At 41.4% G+C, this 12767-nt stretch overlaps 1 protein-coding gene across 1 annotated transcript in view; it reads right to left on the bottom strand.

Annotated features, from left to right (window-relative positions):
- Positions 1–11529, bottom strand: part of LOC135554333 (growth factor receptor-bound protein 2-like) — a 39106-nt gene extending 27577 nt beyond the window's left edge. Inside the window, exons 1-2 of the mRNA XM_064986580.1 lie at positions 11298–11529; positions 9864–10154 (exon numbers count right to left, since the gene is read on the bottom strand). Of these exons, the coding sequence (XP_064842652.1) occupies positions 9864–9941 (78 nt within the window). The 5' untranslated portion in view covers positions 9942–10154; positions 11298–11529. The remainder of the gene's footprint in view (positions 1–9863; positions 10155–11297) is intronic.
- Between the last annotated feature and the right edge of the window lie 1238 nt (positions 11530–12767).

The following is a 12767-nucleotide window of genomic DNA, read 5'->3' as shown; positions in this document are numbered from 1 at the left end:
TGGAAACAATTAATTGATTAACAAAATATTTAAAAATTCTGTTTACATAGAAGTGTAGGCTGTAGCCTACATTTAAATTGATTCCAACATGCAACCAATGTTGCAAAATATGCTGACAAGCAGGATGCATGTTGTTTGAAGAAAAAAAAGTCACTTCAAAATATCTGAACATTCTGCCCACACATCTACAGAAATGTGATCAAATACGCAATTGCTGCTTCTTTTACAAAACTGCCGTGGCCTAATTCAAAATAGTGCCAAATTATACAGCAAATAAAGTGCGTTATTGTCACCATAAACGGTCAATAGAGGGTGTTATTTTCACCATAAAAGGTGAAGAGGGCATTTTCCGGGCAGAGTTTTATTGCTCGTTCACGGTCCAGGTCTGGTTTATAAGTGAAACATGAGTATGTATGGCATGCGCAGGGCCTCCCGAGTGGCTCAGTGGTCTAAGGCGCTGCATCACAGTGTTGCTGTGCCACTAGAGATTCTGGGTTTGAGTCCAGGCTCTGTCGCAACCGGGAGACCATTGGCCCAGGGTCGTCTGGGTTAGGGGAGGGTTTGGCCGGCAGGGATAAACCTAAACACTACTAGGCTATTCCCCTCAGGTTTTTTTTGTAATGGTGGATTATTTGAGATGGGTGAATAAATGTACAGTAAGCATAGCCTAAAACAATAAAATTACTTTAAAAAAAACCAGTAACATTTTTATTTCACATGACATACACTGACTGGACGCATCTGGCATCATGGCTCATGTAGCCTTAGCTTCCGTTGTGATAGAAGAGCACAACGATGAGGTATTGGCTGCCCTGCCATATGGCATGACTGACTTGAGGTGCCCATAGGAAAAACATCTAGGGCAGATAAAAAATGAGATTTACAGCTCACTGCTTCTACAATATGGCATTGGCAGCATTATAATGGCACTCTGGTTCTCAAATAGAGGGCTGTCTTTTGCTGTACAAATAGATCTGAAAAAGCACTGGCTGCATTCATGCTTCTCAAAGGAGAACTAGCCAAGAGCATAAAGAATAGGGTTCTATTGTCAGAGGCAGTGAGCCTAACCCAAAGGAGAACTAGCCAAGAGCATAAAGAATAGGGTTCTATTGTCAGAGGCAGTGAGCCTAACCCAAAGGAGAACTAGCCAAGAGCATAAAGAATAGGGTTCTATTGTCAGAGGCAGTGAGCCTAACCCAAAGGAGAACTAGCCAAGAGCATAAAGAATAGGGTTCTATTGTCAGAGGCAGTGAGCCTAACCCAAAGGAGAATTTTTTTGAAACCCCCCAAAACTAAAATGAGTTCCTTCCCCTTTTTAACGCTGATGCAAACTCACATGACACACTGTGAAACTAAGTCAATCAGCACAATGTGAGGAAAAGAATTAACCAGATATTTTTCATATTAGCTATGTACATTTTAGTGTGCGCTAAGATTATTCTATTAACACTTCACTATTTAGGTTAACATGTAAAGAAACTCTACAGAAACTCAGAAATATCTAACAGCTTTAAAATGTACGTTTAATAAAAACAGGAAGGTAGGAGTACCCTGTTGTGTACGCCATTTATTGATAAGCAGAAAAAACTATGTGCAACACCACACACACACAAAGATGTCTATATGAGGTACATGTTCTTCAATTACAGTTAGCCTAATATGGACAGTATAATTCAGTGCCAAGGCTACCATCATGCACCTGAGAAAACTCTAGGTAAGCTAAACAGAGCGGGAAAGAAAAGGGTAGAAAAAAAGGCCTTTTTTGTAGGAACATTTCAGCCGTTGTTGCTGTCAAGATGTGATTGCCCGCTTAGTCTGTGTGTGTAACAAATAACAGGGATACATTTGTGTGTGACTCAGGACTGCAAATTAGAGGAGCCCTGGCTGGTCAATCAGCTGTGTGAGTCAGTGGTAGAGGCCGAGGAACAGCGCAACCTGAATGCTCAACACAATGTGAAAACAACAGGACCATACACTGCACACGTCCCCACTGTGGTCAGAATCAAAGGCAGGCCACATGAGTGGCTATGACCACTCACTCTCACAGAAAACAATGAAAAGGCTATGCGGACACTTCTGACCTGCAAACTGATATTTAATTTCAGAATTTGTTCAAATTATGTTAAGGGTTAGGGTTTGGATAATTAAGGGAAAAAATGTAAAAGTCATTTCAGGTCAGCAGTGTTCTTACAGTCCCTCTCAGAAAACACATGAAGGGCAACACATTGAAAGGGTAATGTAAAAGAGAACACAAACAGGCTACATATACATTCACACAAAATGCATGCACAGACTAATTTCACCAAACTTTCCCACAGCTCAATCATGGTAAAAACACAGACTTTTTGTCAGCTCTTGTGGAAACCAGTTTAAGTCTTTACTTCCCTCTTTTCGAGCAATGGAAAAAAACTCCCAAGAGCACCACGTAATTAGATAATAACGGCCTTCAGAAAACATGTAAAAATCATGACCAGCTCTACTCCAAGAAATACAAATAGCATGGGCTTTAGTGAACCTTAAATATTCAACCAGACATTGCATTCTAGCGAGAGAAATCAGTAACGCAAACTTTTAATCCAAAGTGACTGCTGTCATATGCACACACAAAACCTATTGACTGAATACTGAGGGGTTTAGGGGAAAGAGGTTTAAAGATATCTTGATTTCACATAGTCGATCTTTTGAATCTGGACTATAGAATGATTTATATTTCTGTAAAAATACATTGTCATGTTTATGAAACACAACAAACGGCTTACACAGCAGCATGAGGCGATTAATGCATGTTACGTTCCAATCCCACCCCTTTCATCCCATCAATGGTCGAGCTTTAGATAACTAGTTATGTAAAGGGTCTTTTCTAAAAGCAGGCAGAAATGAGGGTGAAATAAATTGCTGTGTAGCACCAGCTAGTCGCTAAACATCTTCGCAGCTGTTTGGATTTAAAAAATCCTATTTCGACTTTAAGAAGCCTTCAGTTGATATCCTGTGATTGACATACAGTTTATCAATCACTGACATGTACACACATTTCTTTCATCAGCTACACCAGACTGTAGGCACTGACATCACAGCACAGCTTCTGGTTTGAGAGGGCCAACTCACAATCTTGTTCAGAGGACAGAGTCTCTTACAGTCTAGGCTTCAGCCACCCAGAGACTAACAGTGACACACCGAGAGAGAGGTGACAGAGAGACGATACATTGTGTGAAACACAAGGGCTCAACAGATGCAGATCTCTCCATGCTGGTGCACTTAAGGCGACTTTGGGGGCTTTGAATAACAAAGCCTCAACACAGGCCATCCTCTCGTGAGAGAGACCCCTTGTCTCAAAAGCAGAGATGCTTAGGCTAGGCACTAGCAGGCAGTACTGGAGATAGATGTTGAGGAAAGCATGCCTCAGACACTGATACTCAATCTTGGATGGATTTTTGAATGCAATACCCTGCATGCAAACTAAACTGGGTTTAATAATTCAGTAGACGGAAGAAACAGATACTAAGCTTTAAAGAAGTGAAAGTTACACATTATCATGATAAATACCTTCGAATAGATTAATTAATCATCAATCACAAGACTACTCTGTCTACTCTACAGTATGTGAACCTGACAATTTGCATAAAACGGCAGACTTGGAAACAGAATGGCTGAGCTACCTAGTTTCCTTTCCCATTTTTAAAATATCACACTGACAGCTTTGTCTGATATGATAAACTGACTTGATGCTTTATCACATATCAAAATGTCCAGACTGAATGGAAGCAGCAGGCTATTTGGGGGTGTTGAGGTTAAGATTCATGTGAGGCCTATTTATGTGTTAATTTCCTTTCTGTGCCGTAGAACCAGTCATACAATAAGTAGACTTTATCTGAAGTGATTGTTCTGTACACAGAAATGATCACACTGCTGTTTGAAATATAAGGCAGACAAAAAAAGGCCCATCTTGAGCACTAGCCATGTAGCAGGCCATTTAAAATGTGACCAAATCTACCTTGCAACTAGTGACTCTCAGCCCTGCTAGTTTGGGAGCAGGCCAAACCTAAAAAGGACAAATCCCACACTCCTCAAATAGAAAGCGCCCAACCTCTAACGTTCACAACAAACGGCAGCTTGCCAAAAGGCAGAACACAACCCCTGGATTTCAAACTGTTTGTTTTATAATCTAGGATTAATCTTTTTAAGTGTAATAATCGAGTTATACTCACTACTCTTTGATGATTACCTTACCTCAGGGGAACAATTGGTCTGAAGAAAAACCCGTCTTAGCAAATAATGGTTGCTCCAAGCTGCCTTCAAGGTTTAGGCGGATGGCAAAAACTGAAAACATTATTGCATGTGCATTGCACATGTAGTAAATCTGCAATGTCATGTGCATTGCAGTCAATGAAAGGTATACCTCACCAATACATGCCCCCCTAAAAAACTTGATAAACCAAAGCAGCCAAAAAAAGTCCATCACATGGGAGCTGGGGCGCTCAGCTTCATTTCGTGGTTTAGCCTACATGCTAAACATGCCACGGTGTGAGGCGCCTGTGGTCATTATGGGGGATGGAGAGGATATGGACATGTTCTGTCCTGTCCCACAGAAAAGTAATCTGGAGGGGAGAACATTCAGACATGTGTCCTGCTATCAGTAGAGTGAGGAAGGTGGGGTAAGAAATTAAGAGTGATAGTTGGAGAAAGGGAGGCTTGTCAAGTGAACGGACTACGGTTCCCCTCAAACCTGGTGGCGCCAGATGAGGTAGCCATCAACCAAGCACCGCCTCCCCATTTCAGATTCTGTCTCCCCTCAATTTCTGTGAACGACTCTGAAGGGAAAACCTCAGTGAGTGAGGCCAACCATCCCCTCTCCGAATGTGGAGCTTGCTCGGCACTGTTCTGTTAACTTCTTGGATATAGGGGGCGCTATTTTAATTTTTGGAAGAAAAACGTTCCCGTTTTAAACAAGATATTTTGTCACGAAAAGATGCTCGACTATGCATATAATTGACAGCTTTGGAAAGAAAACACTCTGACGTTTCCAAAACTGCAAAGATATTGTCTGTGAGTGCCACAGAACTGATGTTCCAGAAAAACCCAGATAAAAATACAATCAGGAAGTGCCGCATTTTTTGAAACCGCCTCATGGCAATGACTCCTTATATGGCTGTGGAGGAGCTTGGAGTCAGCTTACCTTTTCCACGTTTTCCCCAAGGTGTCTGCAGCATTGTGACATATTTGTAGGCATATCATTGGAAGATTGACCATAAGACACTACATCTACCAGGTGGTTGCTTGGCGTTCCCCGTCGCAATTATTGCGTAATCTCCAGCTGCAGTATTTTTCCGTTTGCCTCGGATGAGAAACCGACTGCCAGGAATGATTTTTCATCGAATAGAATTGTGAAAAACACCTTGAGGATTGATTCTAAACAACGTTTGCCATGTTTCTGTCGATATTATGGAGCTAATTTGGAAAAAAGTTTGGCGTTGTGTTGACTGCATTTTCTTTCTTTTTTCTTAGCCAAACGTGATGAACAAAACAGAGCTCTCTCTCTTTACACAAATAATCTTTTTGGAAAAAAATGAACATTTGCTAACTGAGAGTCTCGTCATTGAAAACATCCGAAGTTCTTCAAAGGTAAATGAATTTATTTGAATGCTTTTCTTGTTTTTGTGAAAATGTTGCCTGCTGGATGCTAGGCTTAATGCTATGCTATCAATACACTTACACAAATGCTTGTGTAGCTTTGGTTAAAGCATATTTTGAAAATCTGAGATGACAGTGTTGTTAACAAAAGGCTAAGCTTGTGTTTCAATATATTTATTTCATTTCATTTGCGATTTTCAGGAATAGGAAACGTTGCGTTATGGTACTGAGCTTGAGGCTATGATTACGCTCCCGGATATGGGATTGCTCGACGCTAGAGGTTAACGACCCCTCTTTCCCAGTCAGATCACCCACTGCACTCATTCACATCAACAAAGGCAATTATGATGAAAGGGTAATAAAGCCATTTGAATTCAATCAATTTTGACAGCACACCTTTTGTTTAAACAAAACCTTCCATACATATTTGCCTGTTGTAAGAAAGTTAATTTTTGTACATGAATGCAAAAACATTCACGTGCTCAAAGTTCACCTATTTTGTATACCTGGTCATACAATGAAACATCAATGTCTTCAACACTGGAAAAGAAAAACGGTTGAGATTGATAAAATTTAAAAACAGGATTTTCTACCTATTTTATAATTTTGTGATTTTTTTTATTTTTATTTACCTTTTTTCAAGTGCCTTTAACCTTAAAATGTCAATGATCTAAAAACACATATTTTTGGTAGAACGGCCATCTTTTTGGTAGAAGTTAAAATATTAATTGCAATGGTGTACCAGGGAAATGGTGGTCTGATCCACACCCCAAAAAAATTCTCCCCAATTTCGTGGTATCCAATTGTTAGTAATTACTATCTTGTCTCATCGCTACAACTCCCGTACAGGGAGAGGCGAAGGTCGAAAGTCATGCGTCCCCCGAAACAACCCAACCAAGCCACACTGCTTCTTAACACAGCGCGCAAACACTGTGCACCTGGCGACCTTGGTTAGCAACCGGCCCGCCACAGGAGTCGCTGGTGCGCGATGAGACAAGGATATCCCTACCGGCCAAACCCTCCCTAACTCGGACGACGCTAGGCCAATTGTGCGTCGCCCCACGGACCTCCCGGTCGCGGCCGGCTGCAACAGAGACTGGGCCCTCTGGTGGCACTGCGATGCAGACCACTGCGCCACCCGGGAGGCCCTACACCAATCTTTTTTTAAGGTGTCCTACTGATGCGTATCTGTATTCCCAGTCATGTGAAATCCATAGATTAGGGCCTAATTTATTTATTTCAATTGAGTGGTTTCCTTAGGAACTGTGACTCAGTAAAATCGTATAAATTGTTGCATTTATATTTAGTATTATTTTATTTATTTATTGTAAAATAGTTTGGCCAAACATGTATGGAAAATGTTGTTTAAATAAAAAGGGATGCTGTCAAAGTGACTGAATTCAAAAAGGGATTCACCCGTAAGTGAGAAGCACCAATCATTCTACTGAGGACCCCCTGGTGATTCCTAGAAATTGAAGCCGAAACATGTCAGCCAAAGAACAAAAGCAGCACAGAGAAAGGATTATGACATGCAAGGTTCCAGGGACAGAGCAGGAGGAGGGGCTAGCCAAATGCACTTAAAGGGATTCTCTATGACAATGGACCCTAGACCTCCCCATGCTCTGGTAGTGCATACTCCTTTCACATTCAAACTCATGCCTCTGCAACGAAGACAGGCTGACAATGTCCTTCTCCGTGTTGAGGATCTGATGTGATCAAGTGCTAAAAATGGATTTGGAAGGGTAAAAAGCAGACTGTCTGAATCACCCAATCAACAAACATTTCACTCTGGGTAGCGTGCTGTCTACTTCTAGAAGTTAACTTCTTTCAGAGTAACACTAACGATTCTGGCTGCAAAAAATTAGATCACTTTTTTCTTCTTCTGATATGCAAATTTAATAAGAACCCTCTAATAAGTAGCTCTACTTTCTATGCCCTCTCTCCCCCAGAGCCCCCTGGTGAGATAAGGCCTCTTCAAAACCCCATAGCGAACAACGTACGAAGACAACAAAAAAAACAGGCCAAAATGAATTCATATATTCCCAGACTAAAAAGAAAAGTTGACTGCACCTAGTCTGCATACAATCCTTTTCATATTTATAAGTAGCAATATTCAAGAGGCATGAGAGAACTCCTCAAGATCTTACTGACACATACGAAGGGCTGGATGAAGGGAGGCAGAAAGGACAAGGTCATTTAAACATTTCTACAACAGATATAATGAGACTTGTTCTCATATGGCAGGACCTACTTATTTCAAAGTTAGCACTTAGATGAGTGCTGAAATTAAACCGTACGGGGGGAGAACCTTTCAAGTACATGGTTTTTAGATACCCATGCAATCAAAATGAATTCTGTTACTTCACTCAGACCAGTATTCCACGGGTCTTTCTCTGATCTGTCGATGATGGTGCCAAGGCCATGTGGGCGCATGGCGGTCTAGCCTGTGGCTTACGCAACTCCTACAGGAATTTTAGAGTATCGCTGTGCTGCAGGCTTTGCGTTCTGCCATCAAGCTGCTCGCCGCCTCACCCTCGCTGTCTGATTAATATTTATGCAGAGCTGGGGGCTTGGGCGAGGGGGGTGTCCGATCACAGGGGCCCAGCACCACGCTGACATCGGAGGCTAGGAGGGACCGGAGTATATCTCTGGCTTGCCCACCCCTTGTAACCCCAGCGTTGGACCTGTCCAAAAAAAAGCTACAGAGGGTACTGCATATGGCTCAGTACATCACTGGGGCCAAGCCCCCTGCCCTAAATACTAGGCATAAAACAATAGTCAAAGACTCCAGTCACCCAAGTCATAGACTGTTCTCTCTGCTACCGCACGGCAAGAGATACCGGAACGTCACACTGATTTGCTTTATCTTGGCCAGGTTGCAGTTGTAAATGAGAACTTGTTCTCAACTAGCCTACCTGGTAAAAAAAAAGGTGGAGAAAAAAAGGTCTAGTTATATTCGGCACGTGACAAATAACAGATTTGAAATGAAGAGTATTGTGTTTCTGTGGTTAGAGGGGTCTTGTGTAAGAGACCACTGTGCTTAACTAGCTTTAAAACCCAGAAATGAGCTGGTCAAGTACATATTTTCGGAATGTGACTCATGTTGAAGATACTGGGTGGGTTTTTAAAATAAGTGGGAGATGACTACTGATACTGTTTCAACAGCAGTGTCCTCTCCAACAGCATGAGAGGCGGGTGGGTACCTGTTGCCTGTCAACACACACCGCTATTATGGTGTAAGAACAGTGACGGTTTGCACTGGTGTGTTATGTTCATCAAGTGTCCCAGAGAAAACATCTTGACATTCATCCATGACATTAATACAAAAATAGTGCATGAGGCATTCTGATGGGGTGTACGGAGTTGCTAGCAAGAGAGAGGTTTAGCTCCATTTGCCACACACACAATCGTTTGAAACGTAAATCAGATAAAACATATGATGGCTGGTGTGCTTAGGCGGTAAATTTACCAACCCTTTACCTAAAACCCATTGACATTCAGAGGGATTATGATGATTACATTTAAATCCCAGAGCACTTGCATATAATTTTTGTCTCCTAATATCTTGCAGTCCCATGATGACCAAGCTCTGAAAATGGACTGAGCTCTTTTCAGGGAGCATGAAAGTGAGGCTTTGAGTAGGATGGCTGTCTGAAGTGATACATTGGCCCCAGGTTGTGTCAGATTAGAGAAGTTGAAGGATTGGCATTTCAATACCGTGAAATAAACCCATCCGCAAAGGCCTTGTGTTACCAGTGTGGAGCCCTATCACTCTACTAGGCCTAAAGCTTGTATTGAGCGTACTGTGATGTTGGCTTATTCATTGAATAAGGTGTAGCTTAAGATACCGATACTATACTGTGTGTGAAGAAAGGGCTGAGGAAAGAAAGTGCAAAGAGGAACATTGCAGAAGGCAACAACTCTGACAAATAAACTGTTGTGTTGCTGTTATTTACTAGACGTGGGGTGATAAGGTCTTTGATATTTTCCATGATAAACATTTTATTGTAGCTGGTTTGCAATAGAAAAACATGTTTGTGTAATTCAAATGTATTTTTTCTTGACAATTGGGGGGCATATGATCACAGAAAACCAATTAGATGTGCCGCTAAAAATATAAGTAGATTAACAACCTTCGATCAGGTGAATTATTACAATCCTTTAAAGCAGATAACAAGCAGTTACCAAGCCTTGCAATTAAATAATTTGAAGACAAAAAAATGCACTCATCCTACCTTTAGAACTTCCCCACGTTTAAAACTTAACTCGTCGTCAGCAGTGGCTTTGAAATCATATTTGGCAATGGCCTCCATGGTACAGATTGTTGGATAACTGTGGGTTTAGGGTACTTGTGAGGGTGAATTCTGTTTTATTCCCTGTCGTTGATGTGTGGAGACCAGTAACTTGAGTATAAAAAAAATAACTGTTCAAGAATTCCTTGATCGGTTGCTTGCTCCGAGTCGCTCCTCCCGTCTATGACCCGTTCCTTTAGGGATGGATCCTCACATAAAGCTCACAGAAGGTATCTGCAAAAAAAGGGAGAAACATGCCACAAATTAATATCTAGCATCTCTGTTTACGTCTGGGTGTTGTGTTGGTCGACCACTGTATGATGATGGGACTGAAATTGAGATGGGTGGTGCTCGTTTTGCATGGCTGGTGCCCAGGGTGGACAGAGTATATTAATTTTAGACCATTCCATTGGTCCTAAGTGAAATCTCAACCCACCTGGAGCACCTGGCAATGCAAAACTGTACCAATGTCAGAATTAAATCCACACTAGTGGTTGGCCAAGATTTGACATGGGGACAATGGGGAGCGCTAAAGTCTGTAGCTACCTGTTGTTGTGCAACATTCCTCATGCGAAGTGGTTTACTAGCCCTCCAATCAGATTCGTTGTTTACTAATAATTTCTTAGCCTGCTTGTTACACACACACACAACAATGAAAACCCGCACTGGAATATACAATTTCTGATTCAATTCGATACCTTCCGCTACGTAGGTCACTACTAGTTACCCAGGCTTACTCACCAACTATGCGAAGTACGATGTATTAAGTGACTAACTAGCTAGTTGGTGAACAACATCTTTCTATGTTATTATTTGACCATTAACGTTATCGGGAGGCTTTTTGGCAACTCTCGTTATCAGTTTGTTTCTATCTGTGACAACTTCCACTTGTAGGAAAGTCAGTTAACTAACGTTAAGGCCAGTGAAATAGCCAATTCTACTACATGTGCGCTAAATTCACTTATGTTGGTTGTACTGTGAAACACCGTTTACAACTGTTTTGAATTAGAGCTATGAGACAGTTCAAACGCTAGACATGTGAAAGCGGAAGCTAACGTTAGCTAGCAACTAGCCAAAACGAAAAAGCTAGCCGGCTATTTACCTAGCTACTAGTAACAACAAACAAGTAAAATACACCAACCTATAACCTACAGTTATTTGTTTAATAACCAGGTTAAAATGTTTGTGTGCAGTTATGCATGTGAATTCGTCGTTTCTAGGAAAGACTGCATGGAAAGCAGGTAGGCCTATTAGCTAGCTACAGTACTATAGCTAACCAAAGCAAAAAACGAAGAAAATACTTTCGTATGCTAGCGGGAACTGTAGCTGGCTGGCTAGCCTTGGCTTAGGATTCAGTACAACGAGACAAAAACTCACCCGCCAGTTAACCTGTGAAATGTGAACTTCTTGCTTGATCAAATGTCCTTATTGTTTAGAATCCACACTTTATAGTTTTGTTAGTGGAGGTAAATGTACAAAATCCGTCTGTTTTTGCTTAAACTCGAACCAGCCAGCGACGTTTATTTCCGCTTCCTTCCAGATGCTTTGGGTGCTGGTGCTGCTGCTTCGGCTCCTGCCTCGCGCTGTGAGCAGAGTGTCTGACCGGCCCATAGGTCTCGTCTGCGAGCCACTGGACCGTCTATCGCGATACTTTCACCTAATAACTAGCTGCATAAAGCTCTGTGGTTGCATTGCTCTTTTAAAAACAAATTCAAGTACAGCGAAAATATATGTATCTCTGTCTGTCACATAACTTTGTTATGCCTGATGCAACAATAGGCAATATAGATTAAAGTGTTGTACTATTTAAAACACATTTCTTTAACATATAACTCGTTAGATGGTGAAAACATAGGAAAGTGCGTCACCTAGTGGCCAATGGTTTCCACTACGGTCTACACACAAAATAATAATGCTTACACCCTGGTGTCAAGGGACGAAAGGCAATTAAATTAATGATTGGAATACAAATAGCTACATTTAGAAGGATTGTCAAAGTCCCCCTATCCTTGTGGCACGTTTTTTGTTCTTACTTGTTGTCAATCCAACAAACAGTGCCATCACAAACGGGCATCAATCTTGACACTGGCACTGTGTTACTTGTGCACCAAGGCACTTACAAATTGGTATCACACATAGCCTATTATTGCTACGATGCAAAATCAGTTGTCACTACGTATCTCTATGTACCCCTCCTCCTTTTCTCTGCCATATAGGGCAGGATGCGAAGCCACCATATGAAATGTTGGCAAGGCACATTACTGTAAACCTCACAGGCTCTCTTTCAAGAAGTATTCTTGTGTGATGGAGTGCTTTGATTAGCAACACTACTGGTGTAAAGATAGAAGAAGAAGACCAATTGGATTTTGAGGAGAGGCTACAGAAATAGAAGCAGGAAAAGGTCAGTGTGTACAAATTCACCCCGTCTCCACTGAATTACTTTGATTGATTGATTAATTGATGTACTAGAATAATTGGAGCCTGGTTCATCACCAATAATTACAATGCACAGCATAGACAAGGGCGCCCGTGCCTTTCTTTGGGTCTAAGATTTGTACAATTCGGGTTGTAAATAATGTTGAGTAGTTACAAATGTTTCACCTTTATATTTTTGAGACCGTGATGAGAAGAAGGAATTTCCCGAATATATTTTGATGTCATTACAACAATTCTTGCCACTTTGAAATAATACATTTCACTATTCGACTGCATCTATTTGAGCACGAAGTGGGTTTTATTGACAGTTGCCAAGCAGCACAACAATAGCATAGCCTACTGATGACAGAATATTTATTTCTATAGTCTACTCTGATGGTAATTAGGCCTACGTTATTTGCCTGTTTTCAC

Source organism: Oncorhynchus masou, chromosome 14, assembly GCF_036934945.1.
Source record: "Oncorhynchus masou masou isolate Uvic2021 chromosome 14, UVic_Omas_1.1, whole genome shotgun sequence".
In the NCBI taxonomy this organism is placed as follows: domain Eukaryota; kingdom Metazoa; phylum Chordata; class Actinopteri; order Salmoniformes; family Salmonidae; genus Oncorhynchus; species Oncorhynchus masou.
Note: the sequence above shows the minus strand (reverse complement) of the source record. Positions and strands in the feature narration are given on the sequence as shown.